We start from the raw sequence: 24,426 nt of genomic DNA, 5'->3' as shown, positions 1-24,426 counted from the left end.
AGACAAACGTTATGTCATAGTGTATTGTCATCAAGAGGGAGATATGTGGGGGCACTATGAAAGCAGATGGTAAGCCATTGATTAAGCTTAGTGAAAAACTGGGTCATTCCTGTGACTGAATTCATTTTATTCGATTATATTATTTGACGCGAACAAGACACAGAGAGTTGGTTGTGTTCTTTTTAATCGTGTGCCCCCCACCCCCCTCTCCGATCAGCGAACCATAAAAATGATAGGTCAGGTGTAACACAAGCGTTATAAACTGAAATCTGTTTAAGTTACATTAGGAGGGATGTAACGGACGAAATAAGCCAATCTTTATGAAGGAAGAACGATATTGTTATTTACAAAATACTAAAGAGACAGACAACTTTAATATTATTATGACCTGCATTAAAGTTATTGAAACTGGCATTAGAAAAATAAAGCAAGGTAGAGAACAAAATTCAGACGATTGATAAGGCAATAAATCTTTAATACAATACAGAAAAAGATTGATAGAAATTACAGACAAAACATTTGTGACTCAGCAATATATGGCAAGAACAAAAACACATAGGAAAAAAGGAAAGACAATTTTGCTATTGTTTAGGAAAATATCTAAGTATTTGGTATGAAAATTGTAATAGTATAAGTATGTTTAATGACGCGTGTAATGACCATCAGTAAAATTCCTTGTTTTCTGGTATGTTGAAAATGTTTTCAGAAACTAGTCTATATTTACTCTTTATTAAATGCAAATAATTGTAAAACTTGTTGATATTTTAAAAAAAAATTCCCTTGAATTGGTTTGAACTATAAAAATTAGACGTCAAGTAGGGAACAAGAAAAATGTGAACATTCCAAATCCTTAAAGCTAGATTCTAAAAATAAAACATCTCCAGTTTTCATCCGAACCTCAAAAGTCTTTGAAGCTTCTACAGATTTGTCTTGTGTCCAAACACTACCGCGCAATGACATCACACCACCAGATATGCAAAAAACACGAGCTACTACAGTACGATCCCCTGTTTGTTTTATTCTAAGACTTCCTTTTTACAGGCCATCAACAGGGACCGTAAACTCTCCAGTCTTTGGATCAAAATGGTTTCCTACGTTAGTTTCTACAGCACTGAATGTAATAACTTGGTATCCGTCATTAAATTTCCCTTTCGAGCGACCTTGTGAAGCAATAAACCCCGGTGTAGAAGGTTTCACTTGTTGATTGGCTGCAAGAAATAAAATATATAAAGTATCTAAACATTACCAAATACTTATTACAAACTTTTTTTTAAACTTGTTGGTTCTACTTGGATCAAATGTTCACATTAGTAATGTGCCGAATCGAGCGACTCAGCTTATAGACAAACAATTACAAGTTAAAATTTCATGAAAAATATCTTTTCTAATTCGATTTCAAAGTAAAAGTAAGGATTACATCTATATATTGAATGCAAGTAACCCACACAAGAAACAAAATCATATAAATTATGGACCAATCATTAGTTTAGAAGTTTGAGGTCAATAAAAAGGTAGCCTCGGCCCAAAACAGAAGACAACTTTTATTCTATCTTTCTCGTACTTATGGCTAACATTAGTTTGACAATTGTTTTAAGTGGGTTGTTTCCATTACTTAAGTAATGAAAAATGTCTCCTGCAGTAAAGTCCTTCACATCTCTGATATGGGCCAATAGAATAAAACAATGTGAATCTACATTTAATAATTAATTTGAAAATAGCATACTTCTACATAAAAACGATGCAATAAGCAAAGCACATAAAATGTATACCTTGATTTTTAAAATACAAAGGCTATTACTGTTGACAATTATCTTGAAAAATAAAATCCTTAAACAAATGAAGATATGAACGTATTTTTAAAATATGCTTATTAATAAAATAATTAGGAAATATTTGCAGTGTGTGTTTAAAGATGCTTATTTGATCAATACCGTAGCTTTACTTTAAAAACATTCTCAAATGTTTCAAAAGCTTTAAGTTACACAATTTAGAGAAATTTACTTTAACAACTTATGAAAAAAATAAACAACATTAATATATATATATTCATATATATATACATATACATATACATATATATCTATATATATATATATATATATATATATATATATATATATATATATATATATATATATATATATATATATATATATATACATATTTATATATATATATATATATATATAAAAACATTGTATTTTCTGGTAAACTAAAAAACAATTTTAACTAGTATTCCATGATTATAATGTATATTTATATAGAAAAGAAATAACCTACCAATAGATTGAAGATCCTGTGATAGTTTTAAAACTTCTTTTTCCAAAGTTTCAGTCTAAGAGCAAAACAACAGTTACAGAAATACATTATGTGTCACAAACAATTAATTTGTCTTAATCAATCATCTTTTTTAAGTTTGCGCAGTTAACTACAATCACTACAAGTATTGTGTGTAACAGCTCTGATATAAATGAAGGCTAGAACTTTTACTTTACTTTTTTAATTTATTACTAAAATAAATTAATCTATTTTATTTGATATTTAAAATTTAATTACTTCTTTAAACTAGTAAAAATAAAAAGACAAAGATACATTTAACAACCACTTGTTTTATAATTGTATTAAATATATTACATGGTGTTTAGCTATGAACATTTAAGGTTAATTAACCTTCTTCATTTTCCCTTCCCTAGTCTCATATTTTTGATTATATCTTTCAATTATTTTGTCAATTGGCATCAATCTTTGTTGTAAAAGTTTAAAAGTCACAACATGCTAAATAGAAAAAATGAAAAAGTACATGTTTAATAAATGTGTTTACATAAGATTGAAACAAATAAAACTCATAAAACAATTTATATAATGGCAGAATATTTTACAATGCAAGCAATAAATGTTATGCGATTTAAAATACCAGTGAAGAGTTGCTATGGTAGTGTATAGACGAGAAAAAATATAGCCACTAATAGAACTCTAGCATTGATCTAAATATTATAAAACTGTACCTTAGACAATAATTTATCAAATTTGTTTGTTGTATCCTCTTGTATAGCAGATATCAGAACCGAATGTCTTTGAATTTCGTGTGTAACATTATCTGTTTTATCTGTGTAAACACTCATCTCTTTATTTAGTGTGTGCAGGTTGTTTTCATATTATTTCAAATCTAGCGACAGTTTTTCCAAGCTTTTGTCTGTGTCTGATTCTTTTGTTTTTAAACTTACAATTTGTTGAATCAGCTGTTCTATTTTGTCATCTTGCTCTATTAATTGTTTTCTTAAGTTTTTATAATTCTGTTTTTGTTTCTTAGACCAGTTTTGAATTTTAATCCCCAGATCACTTTGTTCTGTTACAAAGTTGTCTCTCCATTGTTTTATTTCTGATATGTCATCTTCAGTCTTTTGTGTTGCGTTTTGAAGGGATGATAAAACTGTTTCAATATCTTTTAGTCTTCTTGATGTTTCTGGATTATATTCAACTGTTAAATAACAAAATTGTAATTTTGTCAATGTCTGAAGAAAATATTATCAAACAAACTAAAAATAAATTTAACACAAAATGTTGGGATACAAGAATAAACATTTTTAAACAAAATCAAACTCTATCTGTTTCATTGCATTCATTAAATATTTTAAAAGAAAAAACACACATTCAAAATTACTACAATTTTTTTCTTTTCTTACATTGTTATTGTAATATTGTTGATTTTGCCAAAGTGTATTTAAAATATTCTTACGTATACTTGTTGCAATTATTTATAGATTACTTATATATATTGTATGTTATGTGTTAATGAGTGTAATTTTTAATTAGTATGGTTAAAATACCAGATATTGGAGCTTTCTTATCTTGAATGTCTGGTGTTGTCTTTTCTAGTGTCATCACTGTGGTAGGGGACAGCTTGGTGGAATCTGTCAACAAGATACACACGAACATTACATCAGTTCATGTTAAACTAATTTATGAGATAAAGAGGTTGTTGTCAGATGGGTGCATATTGATAGGTTTTAATTCATACAATATATGCCATCAATCTTTTTAAAATAAAACATTATGAATCTTGTATATCAATGAAAAGAAATAGAAATATAATCATTTTAAAAGCTCATCTGTTTTGAATTGTTATTAAAGCAATACTATATTCAATAGGAAAAAAATAAAGACTATGATCATACCATTGAAAATGTCTGTGTGTTCTAGTATTATACTTTGTGCAGTTGTTACCATAGCAATTGCATCTTTCACAGCTTTACTGGAGCCAGGCATATTGTCTACACATTCATTGGCTCTAGTTCTGATCTGGACAAGTAAGAAATCTGTATAAAAACTGTTGACCAGTGCCCTATAACACTTTGTAGAAACAATGTTTGTCTAAAACTGTTTAGTTGCAAGCTAAGGCTTTGAATACGTTATGAGGATTAGAATAATTTAACGTGATTGAAATATAATGTTTAAATTACAACAATAAGACATAGGAAATATTAATGAATGCTAGACTAGACTGTTTTGAATACAATTATCCCGTTTATAATACACATCGATGATACAAAAACAATTTGTATTTACCTGCTGTATAAAATCACTGATGCTACTCTGTAGATGAAAACTTGACTCGTCCAATAGCTCGAGCTGGGTAGTTAAATGTTTCTTTAGTTGGGCGGACATCTGAAAAATAAAATAATTTTAAGTTTACATTGGTTTAAATTTCCTTCATCTACTTAAATTGATAAATTATGTTACAATATATACTAATATTTTATATTTAGTTTAAGTAAACTTTTGTAAGATTTACTAAATTATATTATGGTGTAATAACAAAGTGAAACTGAAACCTTTAAAAACACCAGGTATTGAATTCTGATATATATAACCATCTACAGTATAAACGTTATATTTCATGTCATCTACCATACAACACATACAAAACATATGGTGTAGGTCTAAGGCCTTACCTTAAGACTATGTTCTAGAATAACAGCTAAATGTTGAGTCCAGAGTTGCTTAAACCTTCCGACACATAATATCGGGAAAATCCAATATATATATATATATATATATATATATATATATATATATATATATATATATATATATATATAAAGCAATGTATATGTGTGTGTTTGTGTTTGTTTGTCTTGTATACATTACTATACCTCTCATCACATCGCCGTCAAACTTTGGGAAGTCATTGAGAAAATTTCTGTGGAGGTTTCTGCGAAAAATAAAATTTCAAATTCGCAGGGGTGGCGTCCAAGCAGGGCGCATTTTGTTTTTTCTCAAAATATGATATAGAAAAATAAAAGTCGATTTTGGTTTGACAGCATTCGTCCGATCGCCACCAAACTTTGGTAAGTACATTAGAGCACTCTAGGGAAGGGTTCTGTAAAAAAAACTCATTTTTAATTTCGCAAGGGCGGCGCCAAGGGAGGTTGCGATTTTTCTCTAAATATGGTATATACAAAATAAAAGTCGATTGCACTTTCACACCATTCATCCGATCGATATCAAACTTTGGGGACTTGATTACAACCCTCCACGGATGGGTTCTGCAATAACATTATTTTGTTATTTCGCAAGGGCGGCGCCCCGGGAAGGTTTGAATTGTCTCTATAGACGCTGTATAAAAATAAAAGTAAATTGCGGTTCGACACCTTTCATCCGTGTGCCATGAAACTTTGGGGAGTTGATGAGAATACTACCGAGAAGGTTTCTGTAAACAAAATAATGAAAATATGATATGGGTGGCGCCTGCGAGGCTGCGATTTTCGTCAGATGAAAACTTGCCTGGTCCAATAGCCCGAGCTGTGTAGTTAAATGTTTCTTTAATTGGTCAGACATCCGTGTAGCTTTTATTTCAAATTAAACTCTTAGCACTGGTTTATTTTTAAATCAAAACTGATAACATATTCTAGAGACCAACAGTATTTTTTTTTAATTTTAAAATGATGTAGGCTTAAAATCTTTAAAATTTAATAATTCAGTTTACAGAAATAGATTTTATATTCAGTCTGGTTTCTAACTCCAAATGTAGGTTATAAGTTATATGTTAAACGAGCTTGAGTGGAGACACTCACAGAAAATGTCCGAGTGAGCTATTGTTATGTATTCATTATATTGTTTGTTCTAAGAAATTTCTCGAGACCAAAGAAAATCTTATAAAACATATTACAAGCTCCAGATGTTTGAATTTTCTCGAACATGTAAACAAAGCTAGACGACCATATGCATACTATTTATTATGTGTAATTTCGATTTGGTTTAAAAGAGTAACATTTTACCTCGATAAATGTGTCACTTCTAATTTGCAGCATGATTTTTTTAAAATAAATACAGCGACACTTGTTAAAAAAACTGAATGTTGTTTATTTTTAAAAAGTGCTTCACGAAGTGACTGTAAAGACATTTTAGTTCCTTTTCGATTTCTAGTTTTACCAATTTATGCCATTTTGTTTGTTGAATATGATAGAGATAGATATGCATGGATTAAAATACAATATTGTGTATTTTCTGTTATGTACTATCTTAATTATATTTTAGAGCAATCAAAATTTACCTTAATAAAAGAATTTTACTTCTAATGCTTACAAATCCTTCTTAAATCAAAATTTCGACTTATATGTTTTCTATCGTTGTTTGGTTGTTATACAGGTAACAACGGGTTTTCCCTAAAAATATCATTCCGTTTCCATTTCTAGACAACTACATTATGGTATAGGCCTACAAGGAGGAAGTGAGTTCATTTTGAAACTTTGACTGCCATCAGATATAGGCCTACTTCCTTATTAATAAAGTATTGTATTATTAAATCTACCTTGTAAGACTACAGACAGATGTATGACTATCGTGAGTGACCACATGACATATCTATGACCACCGTCTGACAACCGTGTTACCATTGTATGTCATCACATACGGTTATGCATTCACTAAGATGGCGTCTATTTTAGAGATAGGGGTATGGTAAACACTACACCAAACGGGACCAAATATTTTTTTGATGACTTAGACGAGCGATGCACAATTCGTTCTAACTTACGGCTGGGTGGTTGAAATTTTATCAAAGTCTTTAAATCAACCAGTCAGAGAAAAATAAACGATGAAGAGACGTCTGTTTGATCATGTTTCAACTACTATTATATTAGTGTTTAGAGATCACCCATTTATAGGTTAGGTTTGTCCGTCCTCCCTCCTGGGACATAGGCCGCCGACAAGAGCTTTCCAGGCGTCTCTCTCCTAGGTTAGTCTCTCCAACTGTCCACAGGTGTTTCCAATCTTCTTGGTGTCTTCTTTCAGGTCACGTCTCCGGGCCTTTCTTTGTCTGCTTCTCTCCCTCCTGCCTTGTGGATTCCAGGTGAGGGCATGTCTTTTTATGCTGGATACAGGCTTCCTGGGTGTGTGGCCAATCCATTTCCATTTTCTCTGCAGGATCTCTATTACAGATGGCAGTTGATTTGTCCGTTGCCATAGAACATTATTTCTGATGGTTTTAGGCCAGCGAATTTGCAGGATCTTTCTGAGGCATGCGTTTATAAATGATTGTATTTTCTTCTTATTTATAACATATATTCTCCATGTCTCAGTTCCATAAGGTAAAAATGTTTTACTAGTGTGTTGAAGATCCAGATTTTTATTCCAAGGGTTAAAGTTCCAGAACTTTGAACATTTTTTAGTTGGTTGAAGACTGATCTTGCCTTGCCCGTCATATTATTTATGTCTGCTTCTACCCTGCACCGCTTATCAACAATACTTCCAAGGTAGGTAAATCTATCCACTTCTTCTAGGGCTTCTTCTGCCAATTCTATAAGGGTGCTGTTTGATGCATTGACTTTCAGAACTTTACTTTTTCCTCTGTGGATGTTTAGGCCCAGACATGTAGAAAAAGTAGCAACCCTGTTGGTTTTATCTTGCATTTGCTGTTGTGTATGAGAAAGAACGGCCAGTTCGTCAGCAGGTTATCCAGCTGGCTCCACAGTGTCCGTTGTATACCGATTTGCTTTTTCTCTGTTGACATCTTCTTAATGCAGTCTATGGCCAGCAGGAACAGGAATGGTGAAAGTAGGCAACCCTGCCTTACTCCGGTCCGTACTGGGAAGGCCTCCGAAGTCTTATGGCAATGAACTACTCTACATTTCAGACCTTCATATAAAGACATAATAATGTTGACTATTTTCTATGGCACCCCGTAGTGTCTTAACAATTTCTACATTGAATCTATGAAATTAATACATAGAGATGAGTTCCCCTCTTGGGTCTGTTCAATGATGATGCGCAGGGTAGCAATTTAATCTACGCATGACCTTTCTTTCGTAAAGCCCAACGGTTGATCTCTAAGATCACCCATTTATAACGTCCACAAAAATCTGGAATTTTTAGACCCCCACCAAACCCCCCACCCCGATGCTGATGTCCACGAATAGTTTAGTAGACACAAATTCAATAGCATGTAATGTGTACCTTACAATGATATTAATTAGATATTTACAAAAAGTGATTAGACATTTTCGGTGGTGTCTATAAAACTAGCCAGCTGACTCTATTAGTGTTAGTACAAAAAAGATCTATGATTATTTGAGCGTTTTATATGTTACTTTAAGAAATTTTAGAAGTTTGGAAAAGGTTTTTTTTCAAGATGGACGCCGTTGCCATGGCAACCATATTTTTAGTACATGCAAATGTTTTCCATTAAGTACCCTTAATAATTAGGCCTACACAAACTAATAAAAAAAGGCTTATTAATTTAAAAGTGTTTTTTTTTCCATTTTTTCTGAGCCGACCCTATTAAAAAAACACAATCAAACTACTGATTTATGAAGCGTTTGGTGGTTAAAGTAAATATTGTCTATGTTGATTATTACCTTCACTCCCTCCCCCAAGGCATCCCTGAAAGAAATTATGTGTACAATATATTTGTGTTTATGTTTATAAAGTCAAAGTCGTCTTTTAACGCAGATATCAATACAAACAATTCTTGATTTGGCTTGTTAAAAAATAAAACGCTAAATGTGGATAAGACATCTATAATTAGATTATTGGAGTTTCCCAATATTACTTAACTTCACTCCGTAAAAGCAAAACTCTTGGTCGCCATTATAGGACTACAGTCTGAAAATATAGTTTCTTTGTGTACTTGTTAATTTTTAATACAATATTAGTTTATTCTAAAGTTAATTCACATTTTGATTTTAGTTTTGCTATGTTACTATAACGTTTCATGTACTGTATGTAGATCGCGATCTAGGATAGCGCAAGCTTCGATTTCATTAAAGATTTAGCAAATTAGTATAGTATACCATTTTTTGTTAGCATGTAGCACATACACAACATGTACGATTTTTTAAATATATCTTTTAAATAACTATGAAAATGTAACACACGATTTAACAAGATAAAATTCATGCAGATGTCTGACCCATTAAAGAAACATTTAACAACTCAGCTTGAGCTATTGGATGAGTCAAGTTTTCATCTACAGAGTAGCATCAGTGATTTTATACAGCAGGTAAACACAAATAGAATCTAGTTCTGTGAGATACGTTGGGACAGTATTTTAAATGCCTTACTAAAATTATGTTATTTCAGTATCATTTAATTTATATGGGCCCCTAATCTATACCCTAACATAAAATCATATAGCTATGCATGTTTGTTAAAGGCATAAAATATATTAAATAGCATGAGTATAAACATGTTTAATTTTTTCTTCTATAGTAGTTTTAGTCCCATGTCTCATGTTTTATGTGTTTGTTTTTTAATTCACGTGCAATACTAAGTATCCACAAATTTTGTTCGCAAAATTTTCAAATTTAGTGTGTCTTATTGATAGCTTTTATCATGTTATTAATATGTATACTTTTTTATACAGAAATAATGCAGAATATTATCCCAAAATCCAAGTCATTAAAATATTTTTTTTACTAATCAAAGAAGCCAATAGCAGGTTTATAATAATACTGTTAATAATAACACCAGAATCTTAGCCTATGAAATGACTAAACCATGTTGTGTAACCAGTGCTTTAAAGAAAATAATACATTGTCTGTTGCATTTTAAAAAGTTAAACTATATAACCACTACTATTATTCTTAACTGTACAGATTAAAACAAGCGCTATGAAATGTGTAGACAAGACTTCTGATTCCAATATGACAGTGAAAGATGCCATTAGTATGGTGGCAACAGCACAAAGTACAATCATAGATCACACATATATGTTAGTGGGTAAGTTTATTTCTTTTTAATTGTCATTTACAACTCTTTACCTTTATTTTTTATTTATGAGTTGCTGCTGTTTTCAAATCAGTTTTTTTAATATTTAAAAACATTTTAAAGGATCTATTTAACACAAACAGTTATATATTTCCAAGATGTTTGAAGCTTAACAGTCCAAAATTTAGTTGTTTATGAACAAAAAGTAATACTAGTGTTTTATCTTGATGATAGAATCTACCAAGCTGTACCCTCCCACGGTGGTGACAGGGGAAAAAGCAACACCAGAAAAAAAAAGTATGAATACAACAAATGTTCAGAATATTTCTAAAGACCATGGTAAATAAATTTTCTTTAAAGAAAATTAAGATCTTAACACAAATACCAACAATCAAAAAACTGCTTATAATATTTCACATTAAATATTACTAACTCTATGTTAACTTACACATTTTGTAAAATTAAAATTTTGTCTAAAAAAGTAAAATGATGTTAAAAAATAGTTTTTCTTCTATTGGTCATTTACTAGTTTTAAACATTTTTTCCAGGTTATTTAATGTTTAAAGCGTAACATAACTTTTTGTGTAAATGTTGTGTATATTTGCATTTTTATAGCAGAATGTGATGCAAACGCAATAGAAAGAGTAAAGAATATTGAAACAACCCTAACTTCTCTACAAGACACAAAACAAAAGACTGAAGATGACATATCAGAAATGAAACAATGGAGAGATAACTTTGTAACAGAACACAATGATATGGTGGTAAAAACTAAAACCTTGTCTGAGAAACAAAAACAGAATTTAAAAAACATGAGAAAACAACTACACGAACAAGAAAGCAAAATAGAAGAGATGAATAAAGTAATTGAAAATTTTAAAGAAAAAGAATCAACAACAAACAAAAAACTAGAGGAACTGTCTTTAGATTTAAAAGAACATGAAAAAAACTTACACAAAATAAACAAAGAGATCCAGAATCACACAGACAAAACAGAGTATTTAACCCAAGGAATTCAAAGACGTTCTGATTTGATCTCTACAACACAAGAAAAATTACTGTCTAAGGTGATATTGTGGAATATTTATATTAATTTTGCAATAATTATTGTTCTAGTTATTACTAGTAATTGAACAATGTTAGATACCTCAAACATTTATAAATTATAACATGTTTTTAATTGTGTGAAATAATGACAGTAATTCTACTCAATAGCATGGTGTGATTTGTCAACTTCTACAACAGAGGTTGTTGCCCATTTACAGAATTCTTCAAGCAAGTAACAGGAACCTAGAGACTACCAAGGAAAAACTGGAGAAGGTGAAATAACAAAAAATTTTAATACTTTTTTACACATTTCAAACAAACATTTTTGTTATATTAAGTTATAAAATAGACACAGTTTGAAGTCATTATATCAAAGCGCTGAAGCAAGCATTAGAAAACAACTTGAATGACGACCGATTTTATGTTCACGAGCAACAAATTGTAACATTCGGTAGAATTTTAACATATTGTTTGCTGTTATTCAAGAGTTATTCTAAATACAGTATCAAAAGTATTGGTGGCTACAATGTAAAAATATATTTTAACAACTATGTAAAATTTATTAATAACTTGTTTTTATTTTAAAACATTAAGTTCATGAGAATTAGATAAATTTGTATTCTCATGATAGAGGACCTTCCGTGTAAAACTTGAAGTTTCTTATTGTATAATCCATGTTCCATAATGTGAGGGAGTTTTTTTGCAACAATGGTGCAGATAAGGATAGTGTGTACTTTATTTTTTGGAATTGTTTTTATTATTTACTTCATGGCGTATGTCAATAACTTATATTTTTATTTTTAGAATGAATCTCTGGAAAAAGATGTTTTAAAGTTGTCAAATGATTTTCAGACAATAGGTAGATAATTTAAAGTAAGAACAAATATGTTTAATGAAACAGAAAACTGGTGCAAAAGAAAAGGTCTGTCTTTTGGCATTTTGTAAATACACATACATATGTTTAGATGACCAAAGAAAAATTATTCATCTAAGTAGCTCTGTCTTTTGGCATTTTGTAAATACACATAAATATGTTACATGACCAAAGCCTTGAAAAAAAATTCAAAAGTCAGTAGAACGTAAAATATAAAAAAAATGTTAGCATTTTGTTTTAGCTGACTTTATCTGTCACAGAGTGACCGCCTTCAGAAAAAAATATTATATTTTCTCGTTAGACTCAGAAATTAAATGTATTATTGTCTTATTTAATAGTCTGTATGAGTATTACATTTATTTATTTTATTATAACTCGAAATTTCTTAGTGCACGCACATTTTGTTTAAATCAGCGATTAATGTTAGTCCTATCCAAGGCACCACTTGTAATGAAATTAAAATGTTTAAAATGTTTATAAGGAACAGAGTCATTTTTATTTTATTTTATTACTTTGCAGCCAATCAACAAGTGAAACATTCAACACCATGGTTTGTTGCTTCACACGGTCGCTGGGACGGGAAATACTATGACGGATACAAAGTTATTACATTCAGTACTGTAGAACGTAACGTAGGAAACCATTTTGATCCAAACACTGGAGTGTTTACCGCCCCTGTTGATGGCCTGTATAAAGCAGGTCTTACAATAAAACAAACAGGAGATCGTGATGTGGGAGCCTGGGTTGTACACAAATCTGGTCGTGCGGTGAGACGGGTCGGTAATGTTGAGACTAAAAAAAAATGTTTTGAAGCTTCAACAACTTTTGAGGTTTATATGAAAGCTGGCGATGTTTTATTTTCATTCACTGGCTATCATGATTGTGAATGTACTCATTTTTCTTGTGTTTATCTTGACGTCTAAATTCCATTTTTCTTTTATTTATTACAGACTTAATATTGACTAAAACCAAATATATACATTAATAGTTGAGAATTCTTTTAGATACGCTATAACAATACACGCGAGATTAGACTTATTTTTCTCTCCTAAAGGGCTAATGTTTTATACGTTGTTAATCTACACGAAAACATGTAAAATGCCTATAAACAAAATAAAAGTAATACTTAACATAAAAAGTTTGCCTTTATTTTAACAAGTTTATATTTTTGTTTGATAAATAAGGCAAGGTTTAAAGAAGAAAAAAATCAGTGTATAATTGATTAGCATTGTTGACAGGTCACTGGCCTTGTTTATAATAAATTACAACACCAAGAAACTGCAAATACGCAACAGTAAGTTATCAATTTTATCTGGATTACAATATAAACAGTTGAAAAGTAATATTTAAACTTTTTTCTTGTATTCCCTAAAAATTGAGTTCCTATTGCATAACAACTAATGTAGTAACTAGCATCCATAAGGGTGTGCTTCACACAGGAAATTAAGATTTTCGTGAGTGCTAACGACATTTATTATTGAAATTGGTCGTGCTATCATATTAGTGTGTTGTAAAATAAAAAAAAATCCTTACAACGCGTCTGGTTTCGAAGATTTCTTTTAATAAGTCGGTGGTCTCAGATACGAGAAAAACTTATAGTAAGAAAAATATTTTTGAAATGTAATTTAAATTTTAAATTTTTATTAAAGAGTAGTTAAGTTTTTATAAAACTAAACTTTTGTGTAACTACAAAAATGTTTGAACTGTATTTTGTCTTATCTTAATCTTTCACTTATGTATTATTCCTCTATCTTCAGTACTGTTGGACTGGTGTTGATTCCGTTTGATGAATATTTTAGAAAAATGAAGTATTTGCAACCGCGATCTTTTTACTTTCAATTTGCAACATCGCTCCAGTTGTTTGTTTGGTTTTTTTGTGTTATTTTTTATGTTAAAAAATAATAGTCATTGCATTCAGTATAAATCAGTTTAATGCAAACATAAAAAAAGTAAACAAATACGTTTTATAATTTTAACAACATTACAATAAATATGGCCCCTATAACAGTGAAATGTTGGTGGATTGTATCTTGGGAGTGTGTGTGAGATTGCATCAGGGAGACAGTGGCTGTGCGCATGCGCGAGGGAGAAGAGAAAAAGGAGGCAAGAAGATGGCGTAGCTAGGATGAACACGCTGCCTGTGTGAAAACAAAATATATATGAAAAGCTGCAAAAGAAGGCCTGTCTTTTGATTTTGTATGAGTAATATAAAAGGTAGGAGAAAGGCCTGTGACATTTTGGTGTCAGAAGTGGTCGGTGCTCTACACCGTGAAGCAAAGAATTAAATCTAGATTTAGTATTGTAACTGAATAACTGTGCTTGCATCATTACATTACGATGGATATCATTATCGAGTTCTATGCCAAATACATTGAGTTGGCTGATTCTTTAGGATACACTGGGGCAGAGAAGGCAAATTGGGTAGAAAAGAAGGTAGCTGATAAAAAAGTTAAATGGCAGGCTGAGAAGGCTAAAGTTAAAATGGAGATTAAGAAGAAAATAGCTGAAGTGAAGGCTGAGTTGGAAAAATTTAAAATGGAGGCTGATAAGGAAATAAATCTAGCTAAAATAAAAGCCGAAGATAGAGAAAAACAGAGACATTTAGAAGATAGAGAAAAACAGAGACAATTTGAAGATAGAGAAAAACAGAGACAATTAGAAGATAGAGAAAAACAAAGACAGCTTGAGTTAGAGTTAGAAAAAAGTAATCAATCTCAAGTACTATTCGCAAACAGAGAGGTTTTTCTCCTTTTGAACTTGAATTATTAAATAAACAGGAAGAGGAATTTGATCCTCATGAACTAGTAAACCAGACTAGAGAGAGAATTCTTTATGGTGTCCAGACAGCCCAAGAGAATGCACAAGTAGCCAGTGAAAGGCACAGAAATATAAAAAGCAAACATAGATATTTAAGAACTTTTGAAAGAAGAGATTTAGTTTTTGTCAAACTGCCAGACAGAGAAAACATAGAAGCATTTCAAGGACCTTTTGAAGTAATCAAGAAACTATCTGATGTAAATGATGAAATAAACATAAAGGGAAATAACACTCCTATACACATGGACAGAATGAAGAAATTATATGTAGAGCCAGAGAAACTGATAGAAGAGGAACATATGGCCTGTGCTATAATAAGTGAAAGCTGTAATACACAACAAATTAAGACTTATCATATCCCAGTGAAGGAGAAAAACATAATGGACAAAATAATAAATGAGTACAAGGATATGATTACTACAGAAATGGGTTTTACTGAAACAATTCAACACAAAATAGAATAGACTGATTATAGTGCTATGAAAGGGAAACATTACCAAGTACCAGTTGCTTATAGAGAAGCTGTTGAAGCAGAACTGGATTTTCTACTTGAGTCTGGGCAAATAGAAAGAACAGAATCAGCATACTCATCACCCATGGTGATAGTAAGAAAAAAGAACAACTATAGAAATCAAAGTAATTATTACAGACAAGAACAGTATAATGGACAAAGTAGGAATGAATTCCTCAATCAAAGTAGACAGCGAAGAATGGGACCAGACAACAGGGGAGAAAATAGAATTAGTAGAAATAATCATCAAGAGATATCAGCAGGGGTAGAAGGGTCAGAGATGGTGGCATCTGTTAGTCAAAGCAATACAACATTGAAGATGTTCCCAGCTAAAGTAAACAATGTCAGAGTAATGTGCCTGAGAGATTCAGGTTGCACATGCATTATTGTTAAGAAAAGCCTTGTAAAACCAGAACAATACATTCCTGGCATAATGAAGATGACATCCGCCAACAAGAAATTTAGGGATGAGTGTAAGATAGCAGTTGTTGATATAGATTCTGCTTGGCTGAAAGGTAAATATAAAGTGGCAGTCATGGAAGAACCAATAGCAGATATGATTATTGGGAATGTAAAGGAGGTGAAAGAAAGTAATGAGGAAGATATAGATAGATGGGAAAGTCAAATTGGAGCAGCGGTTGAGACAAGAACACATACAAACACTAAAAGAACTACTAGAAAGACTTAGAAAACATGGGGTTACCATAGCACCAGAGAAACTGCATGTGGGAGTAGATACAGTAGAATTCCTAGGATTTAAGGTTGGAAATAAAGAAATTAGACCTACTGAGGGAAATAAGGACAAAATATTAAATATCAAAACCCCTACTACAAAGAAAGAAGTGAAAGCATTGTTGGGACTATGCAATTTTTATAATATTTTTGTGGATAAATATGCTGAACTTACTACTCCTTTAAGATTTTACTTTCAAGGTTTAATATATAACATCAGTTATCATACATATAGAACCTGGTATAGTGGATGTGATCTAAATTAATTTTTTTTAAAGGGGAGAAAGGGCGTATAACAGTGAAATGTTGGTGGATTGTATCATTCGAGTGTGTGTGAGATTGCATCAGGGAGACAGTGGCTGTGCGCATGCGCGAGGGAGAAGAGAAAAAGGAGGCAAGAAGATGGCGTAGCTTGGATGAACACGCTGCCTGTGTGAAAACAAAATAAATATGAAAAACTGCAAAAGAAGGCTTGTCTTTTGATTTTGTATGAGTAATATAAAAGGTAGGAGAAAGGCCTGTGACAGCCCCGTTACACATTGTACGAGGTTTAAAGTAGAGGAGGTGTTTAACAAAAACATCCTACTATTTGGTCATTTTATAATAATAAGGGGACGGAACTTTCTTAATTAATGTTGTATTTTCTTTATTGTTTCCCTTATACTGAAAACTAGAGTATTGATAAAGCCTACTGTCATGAACATTTGCAGCACAGTTAAGAGACGGGAACATAATACAGTCATATATTCCGTAGAACAAAATACAAAATAAAACTAATTTAATGATTATTTACATTAATTTAGAACAAAGATGTACGCATTAATGCGACATTAAAAAATACATTAGAAAATCTGGTAAACATTTACAGTGGTACAGAAGTCCTTAAGATGAATGCTGCATGTTTGTGCGACACTTGTCTATTATATACCAGGGGATACTACCCAACACTACTGAAGAATGTATCATTTTAACTGTTATCTCCCTTAGACCAGTGTAAGAGATTTTATTGATCTGATCCTCTGCAGCTTCCAGCGTCTCATGTTAACGTTTTAGTAAACAACGTTAAAATTCTCTAAGTTGTTACAGTACAAGCAGTCACACTGACATGCCTCTAGTTTATAGGCTACGTCATGATTGATGTATTTTGCTTACTCAAAGTATCTATTCGAATGTGTCCTTGTTTGGATGTTATTAAACTAAGTTTATTAGTTAGTAATTGGGTGCTTTCTATATGGCACGTTCTGTGCTCTCAAACAATTCCCCCAGTTAATGTTGAAAAGATTATACGGTGTTCAGTTTTAAGTTGATAATTTGGTACAGAAAGAATCTATTTCGAACATTTACTAACAACATTAAAAATGTGATGCTTCCTCTGTAAAATGTTAATTTAAAGGGGATTGCTACTTGCAACATAACCAACAAGAATAAACAAACTTAGTTTTTAAAAATAATTGTTTGTAAAGGTTGTTATAAATAATACAATAACTATAATATGTAAAAATATTAAAAAGAATGAATATTAAAAGTCACTTTTCTTTAATTAAACACTGTCTGTTAACTGACTCTTAAGTTGTGTCTGTTTTCGTATTTGTGTGAAAAATAGACTTTAATTGTTTTGTGCTTTGAACTCAGTGATTTAGGCCTATAAGGCATGCACTATTTATGAACCTCATGTTTTGAATTTGAAACTAATTATATTTTATTTTTCCTATTAGGAGAATTATATGAATGCAATTATGAAGCTGGTGGGGTTCGGTACCTCCACCAAAGTTTAAGAACCACTGATATAGAGAATATAGATAATGCGAGAACAACTCAGTTATGTGATTTCCTTTAAAAATTAAATAGTGAAAAAAAATACAGACCTTGAATAAATACAATTACTCTGCATCAAACTATTTCGTATTACACAACATATTTTTGCTTTTATTTTGTTGATTAGAAAACTTTTAGTGTTTTTAAAATAATTCGCTGTAATATAAAAATCCGACTTAAGTTTTTTTTAACTATTGGATTTTCCCGATATTATGTGTGGGCAGCTTAAAGGAACTCAACATTTAGCTGTAGTGATCCTGAAATATTAGTTATTATAATCTTAAAGGTAATAATCATATGTAGAGACAAACACTGTATATCTGGTATGATAGATAGCATAATATATATCTGTATGTTGGTTATATATTATATATTTTAAGATTTAATGTCCAGTTTTTTAGAAGGTTTCAGTTTCACTTTATTATCAGCCCATAATATTTTATATAATTGAGTAGATCTTACACAAATTTACTTCTAACACTAAAAGTAAGTTAAAAATATAATTGAATTTATAGATTTCAATCTTGGTTGAAATATTAAAACCTTTGTAGACCCTTCTTTTTAAAGAAAAATTTGCAGATGTCTGACAAATTAAAGAAACATTTAAATAACCAGCTTGGGTTATTGAATGAATCAAGCATAGATCTGCAGAGTAGCATCGGCAGTTTTATACAACAGGTAAATACATATGCATAGTGAACATATCATGTATTTTTAATATTATGTTCTATTCAAGCAAGATTAACAGTGAAATGTATTATCCAATCAAAAAATCTATTACTACACATTAATTATAAGTGAATAATAGTTTTAAATTTTATTCTTATTTAAATATATCATTCAGTACTTTGAAAAACTGCTATAGCTAGCAATCTAGTTTATTTTAAAGCCATGCTGCCAATGCTTTTTAGAAATTATTTATTTATTAATATGTGTATTAAGATTTTAAATTATTGTGCTCAAATATGAGTAAAATAAACTTCAATTTATAGGTTACAAAAAAAGCAATGGAATATATAGACAACACTACTGACACCAATATGACAGTGAAAGATGCGCATGTTATGGTAGCTACAGCACAGAGTGTAATATTTGAACATCTAAATATGATGAATGGTATGGTGATCTGTATGTTTAATGATATTTTAAAAGAGAAATAATGCCTAATTTAAAGAAGTGCTTATTTAAATATAATTTGTGTTATATATATATATATGATGTAATATAATGAGCTTTGTGAATTCAAGGGAACTCACTCTTCTTGTATTAGTCTTATATTTTATAATGTTTTGAGTGATGTCCCTTGCATGTGATGTGCTTCCTGTTTCCGATTTAGAATAAAACGTGGTGTGCATAGAAGATGGCTTCCTCGTCTGTTGTGTTATCGATCTAAGTACAAATCTACTACATATATATATTCATTAATTTACTGATTCACTAAAACTGTTTCCAAGGTTACATTTAGCTTATGAAATATTCTTCAGTCAATTTATATATAACATTCTAGTTTATCATGTTGACAGAAACCACCAAGCTCTACCCTCCCACTGTGATGACAGAAGACAAGACAACAACAGACAGTAAAAGTTTTATCCCAGAAGATGCTCAACATATTTCTACAGCGCCTATGTCTGGTCAGAGTTTTTTTATATAATTTTTAATATTTACCTTACCACAAATAAACATTCTATTAAAATGTGAAAAGAAATTAACGTATTATGCTTTTACAGTATTTGAAAACCAATTAAATGTAGTATATTTCTTTACAAAACCACTTATATAGTGTTTTAACATTTAAACTGATCTGACATATTGATCTTCCTACATCCATTTAAATTACATATCTTTATAACATCTAAATATACTTTTATAATTGTTACCACACTTTATCCTTACTATTTAAGGTGATACAGAAACAATAAGAAGACTAAACAGTTTTATCATCTCTTCAAGACACAAAACAAAAGACTGAAGATGACATAGAAGAAATAAAACAATGGAGAGACAACTTTGTAACAGAACACAGTGATGTGGAGATTAAAGTTCAAAACTTGTCTAAGAAACAAAAACAGAATTTAAAAAACTTAAGAAAACAGTTAAAAGAACAAGATAACACAATAGAAGATCTGACTCAACAAATTGAAAGTTTAAAAACAAAAGAATTAGACACAGACAAAACAGTGGAGAAACTGTCTGCAGATATGAAAGAAAATGAAAACAACCTGCACACACTATATAAAGAGATGATAGTTTACACAGAGAAAACAGATCATGTAACACAAGAAATTAAAAGACATTCGGTTCTGATATCTGCTATACAAGAAGACACAACAAACAAATTTGATAAATTGCTGTCTAAGGTACATTTTAAAGTAATATTTACATCAATACATTCAGCTTAAGTTTTATAAGAAGCTATATAGGCTTTGTATTTTTATTGTCTATACCTATTTAATAGTTAGAACTCATTTGTAACATTAAACTAAATTGTATGTTTACACATACACCCTTGTGGCTCTACAGCCTCTAATGACTTTGGTCAACTTTACAACCTCTTCCAGTATAAAATTATCTGTTTATTTTGTTTTCTACATTTGATTGTATGTATGTCTCTACCTACTGTCCGTCAAAGTCGAGGTCTGCCTGCTTGGTATTTACAATAGTGTTGGTTAAACACTACCATAGTCACTCTTTACTTGTATTTTAAATCAAATAAAAATCATTTTATAGTTAGTAAAATTTCTGCCAATATTTTAGTGTGTTTTATTTATATCAACCTTTTATTAATACATTTATTAACAATGTACTTTTACATTTCTTCTATTTAGCATGTTGTGATGTGTAAACTTCTACAACAAAGATTGATGCCAATTGACAAAATGATTGAAACATATAATCAAAACTCTGAGACTAGGGAAGGGAAAATGAAGAAGGTAAATGAACTCAAATATTTTTATCTAAACCCAGTTTTAACATTAATCGTGGGTAGCATAATAATATACTTCATATGATTTTTAAAAAGTGCTCATTTATTGTATTTTGATTTTTCATTTCACTATTTTAATAAATAAGTTACCAAAATATTTTTAAATATCAAATAAAATATATTATTTTTTAGTATTAAATTTAAAATGTAAGTTTTAGTTTCCCCATATATCAATGCTGCCACGTGTGTTTATCGTCTTGCTGTTGGCCTAGTTTAAAAATGTGTAATGGATTGTGCCGAATACCTTTATTTTGATGTTCGAAGTTTGAAACACATAATGTATTTTGTAACTATTGTTCTGTTTTTAGATTGCAAATCTAAAAATAGAAGTTTTAAAGCTGTCAAATGATTTTCAATCAATTGGTAGGTTGTTTCTCTTCAATATAAATATACAATATAATCATGAAATACTAATTAAAATTGTTTTTTATTTACTGAAACTCAATCACAATGTTTATTATATATGTTAATGTGACATATATATGTTTATGGGACATGTTTGTGAAATAACGCCATTTAGGTGGCCAAAACCCGACCAAAATCAATTTTTATAGTTAAAAAAATTAGTCTTCTTGCATTTTTTACTTGATCTTATGTATTCTCTTTCCCTTTGTTTTTAAGCCATTGTGATATATAGGGGGGGGGGGTTCTCAGAAATAAGTTTCTGCGGGGTGGCGCTTTTTTCTAGTTCCGCCACAGATTAGACAGTTAAAGTTATTTGCTTATGTACTTGTTTTGAAAAGAATTATGTTATTGTCGTAATGATTGTTACATGTAATTTCGTATTGTTACTATTGCAAGACATTTTTATCTATCGGCCAATATTAGTGATGTACATTGCTAGCCCTGTTTGGTTACTTTAGAAAGGGAAACAACCCACTTAAAACAATTGTCAACCAATAATAGTCAATAGTACAAGAATAATAAAATAAAAGTATTCTGTTTAGAGCTGAGCCTCCCCTTTAATAACCGAAACATCATTAACAAATGATTGGTTCATAACGTGTATGATATGGTGTCTTGTGTGAGTTACGTGCGTTCAATATACAAATGTCATTTTATTTCTTTAACAATCTACCTAGAAAATATAAGTTTCTTCTAATTTATAAATGTATTTCTAAAGACTGCGTTGCTTAATTTGTCGCAGTACTAACGTGAACATTTGGCCTAATTACAGAAAACAAGTGTTTTGAAATTAGGTTCATTGTACATTGTTTGTACAACTTATTTGGCATTGCTTAGATACCTAATTGTATTTTATTTCTTTCAACCAATCAACAAGTGAAACATTTAACACCAGGGTTTATTGCTTCACAAGGTTCCTGGGAAGGGAAAGTGTATGGCGGTTACAACGTTATCACATTTAGTGCTGTAGAACGTAACGTAGGAAACCGTTTTAAACCACAGACTGGAGTGTTTACTGCCCCTGTTGATGGCCTGTATAAAGCAAGTCTTACAATAAAACCAACAGGAGATCATGATGTAGGAGCTGGTGTTTGGCACATTTCTGGTGGTGTGGTGTCACTGCTCGGTGATGTGTGGGCTAAAGATAAATCCGTTGAAGCTTAAAGAACATTTGAGGTTTTGATGAAAACTGGAGATGTTTTATATTCAGCCTCTGGCCATAAGGATATGGAATGTACACATTTTTCTTGTTCCCTTCTTGACGTCTAATAGTAAAAAAATATGTTGTGTCTTCGTCTTTATCAGTCAGGCTGCAATTAAGCTTGATTCAACTTTGGAAAAATTTAATTTAATAATAATCAGATTGTTATAGACCAGATAGTATAACGTATTAATGAATGACGTATTTTGCTAAATTGAAAGTAGTATATTATTATTTGTGATTGTGTATATTCATATCATTTCGCTTACAAGTTAAAAAGATTATAAGATACTTTTTTTAAAAGAATAAAACGAGGTAAAAACTATACGAATCAGAAAAAAAAATTGTTTTATTTAAACGTCAACAATTTTTATCTCTGTATATTCTTTCTAAACTCACATAACATTTAGTTTATAATCAAATTTTGGTTATGGAGTACTCAGATGGGATAGAGCAGTAGCGCTAACCCAAAAGTCTTAAGTGTGGAACCATTGGCATATGAGGCCCGCTAGCTGAGGTGAACAACCCATCGAGGGGAGGAAACTCAAACATGGTATTTGACGTCACATATGGGGGATAGAAGTAGCAGAGATATTTGTTTATCTATATAAATAGCAGTATTATCAATGTGGATAATTATAAACAAAGGAAATAATAGAGGTTGAATTGTATATTATCAATTAAAGATATTTCAAACTTATATTTAGGTTAAAATAATAGATTTGATTGGTATAGAAAGAGAAGCAATGAACGTGGCTTATCTTACAATTCAATTATTGCTCACGAGCAACATTCAAACGTTAAAACTACAAAACATTATTTTTCTTTTCTAAAATTAAGAAATTATGAACATTGTGGCGACTTTTAAAGGGATCAATGTGTTATTGTAGTTTTAGTAACTAAATCAACTAAAGTATTTGGTCTGTAATGAAAGCGTAAACAATATTTATAAGGTGTGGTCTATCCAGCAAACAATAATATGGACGTTTAGGTCTGTTTTTGGTGTTCAATGTAAACATAGTTGTATTCATACATGTTCCACGATTACTCGTTAAGTTTTTAAAAATATTTTGTAATAGTTTGTCAAGTTTAGTGCTGAGCTAAAACTGTCTAGACCTCTATGCTAATCTTAAAGAATACATTGTATATTAATTATGTTGTTTTGTTTGAAGCCATGGTTCAACATTACAGAAAAACGCACTTGAGGTTTCTTATTTGTATTCTATAAACAAAAGGCTGTATATATCATCATGCATACATCTGTCTGTGTCATAATGTATCATTGATATGTCTTGTTTTAAGCTATACAACATAAACCTATCAGATGTTAGAAAATTAAGAAGAAAAAGTGTGAAAAAAAGGACGAACAAAATATGCATGTGTAATGATAAATTGTCTTGTATCATCCTTAATTGCTTTTTATATGTTACTTTGATATACAATTTGTAACATGAATAATCTGCACTGTGTTAAATTTAAAAATAAAAATATTTCAAATTTATTTTTCTTTTGTGGCCGTTTTTTTTTATTTGTACTATCCCTTGGTTTACATCCACGTTGAAATGGGAGATAATTTTTTTTTAAACCTTATGCTTTTATATAGGTTGATAAGGAGACATTTATTTAACTGTATATAATATACGTTGTCATTATTTTGTATTGATGGGATTGGTTTGTGATAAGACAGTAACAAATTTTGATTTCCGCTTAAATAATATATTGAGTTTCATTGATTTTATAGATAGTTCTTTGAAAAGAAAACGCCGATAGTCAAACCCATGAAAAGTAGGCATACTTACAATTCACTTGCAATTCACAACCACATTAAAAGG

The 24,426-nt window shown here is 30.6% G+C and overlaps 3 protein-coding genes and 1 long non-coding RNA gene across 9 annotated transcripts; 3 read left to right on the top strand and 1 right to left on the bottom strand.

Annotated features, from left to right (window-relative positions):
* Positions 1 to 1,035: 1,035 nt before the first annotated feature.
* Positions 1,036 to 5,838, bottom strand: LOC131957618 (uncharacterized). The gene is made up of 8 exons (XM_059322352.1): positions 5,785 to 5,838; positions 4,567 to 4,665; positions 4,176 to 4,299; positions 3,828 to 3,911; positions 3,225 to 3,478; positions 2,671 to 2,775; positions 2,281 to 2,335; positions 1,036 to 1,208 (listed from the first exon to the last, which is right to left on the bottom strand). Exons 1-8 carry the CDS (start codon positions 5,836 to 5,838, stop codon positions 1,036 to 1,038), a joined length of 948 nt encoding a protein of 315 aa, XP_059178335.1.
* Positions 5,839 to 6,425: 587 nt separating this feature from the next.
* LOC131957609 (uncharacterized) lies at positions 6,426 to 14,134 on the top strand. Of its 5 annotated transcripts, none has more exons than XM_059322343.1 (9): positions 6,426 to 6,500; positions 6,696 to 6,790; positions 9,401 to 9,499; positions 10,095 to 10,218; positions 10,441 to 10,503; positions 10,822 to 11,273; positions 11,422 to 11,526; positions 12,058 to 12,112; positions 12,647 to 14,134. In XM_059322343.1, the coding sequence occupies exons 3-9, from the start codon at positions 9,401 to 9,403 to the stop codon at positions 13,048 to 13,050; spliced, it is 1,302 nt and encodes a 433-aa protein (XP_059178326.1). In that variant the 5' UTR covers positions 6,426 to 6,500; positions 6,696 to 6,790; the 3' UTR covers positions 13,051 to 14,134. The 5 variants fall into 5 exon arrangements, with proteins under 5 accessions (XP_059178326.1, XP_059178323.1, XP_059178327.1 ...); XM_059322340.1 differs by having other exon boundaries at positions 10,441 to 10,545; XM_059322341.1 differs by having other exon boundaries at positions 6,496 to 6,514; positions 10,441 to 10,545.
* Positions 14,135 to 18,205: 4,071 nt separating this feature from the next.
* Positions 18,206 to 19,326, top strand: LOC131957611 (uncharacterized). 2 transcript variants are annotated; one of them, XR_009389114.1, is made up of 3 exons: positions 18,206 to 18,288; positions 18,570 to 18,680; positions 18,995 to 19,326. It is a non-coding gene; the product is annotated as an uncharacterized LOC131957611 (long non-coding RNA). The 2 variants fall into 2 exon arrangements; XR_009389115.1 differs by having other exon boundaries at positions 18,554 to 18,680.
* Positions 19,327 to 19,515: 189 nt separating this feature from the next.
* LOC131957617 (uncharacterized) lies at positions 19,516 to 22,557 on the top strand. Its single transcript, XM_059322351.1, has 5 exons — positions 19,516 to 19,636; positions 19,956 to 20,362; positions 20,831 to 20,935; positions 21,297 to 21,351; positions 22,289 to 22,557. The coding sequence occupies exons 1-5, from the start codon at positions 19,516 to 19,518 to the stop codon at positions 22,555 to 22,557; spliced, it is 957 nt and encodes a 318-aa protein (XP_059178334.1).
* The last annotated feature ends 1,869 nt before the right edge of the window (positions 22,558 to 24,426 follow it).

The sequence above is a fragment of the Physella acuta genome, unplaced genomic scaffold (genome assembly GCF_028476545.2).
Source record: "Physella acuta isolate Inbredline_101_S28 unplaced genomic scaffold, ASM2847654v3 ptg001250l, whole genome shotgun sequence".
Taxonomy (NCBI): domain Eukaryota; kingdom Metazoa; phylum Mollusca; class Gastropoda; family Physidae; genus Physella; species Physella acuta.
Note: the sequence above shows the minus strand (reverse complement) of the source record. Positions and strands in the feature narration are given on the sequence as shown.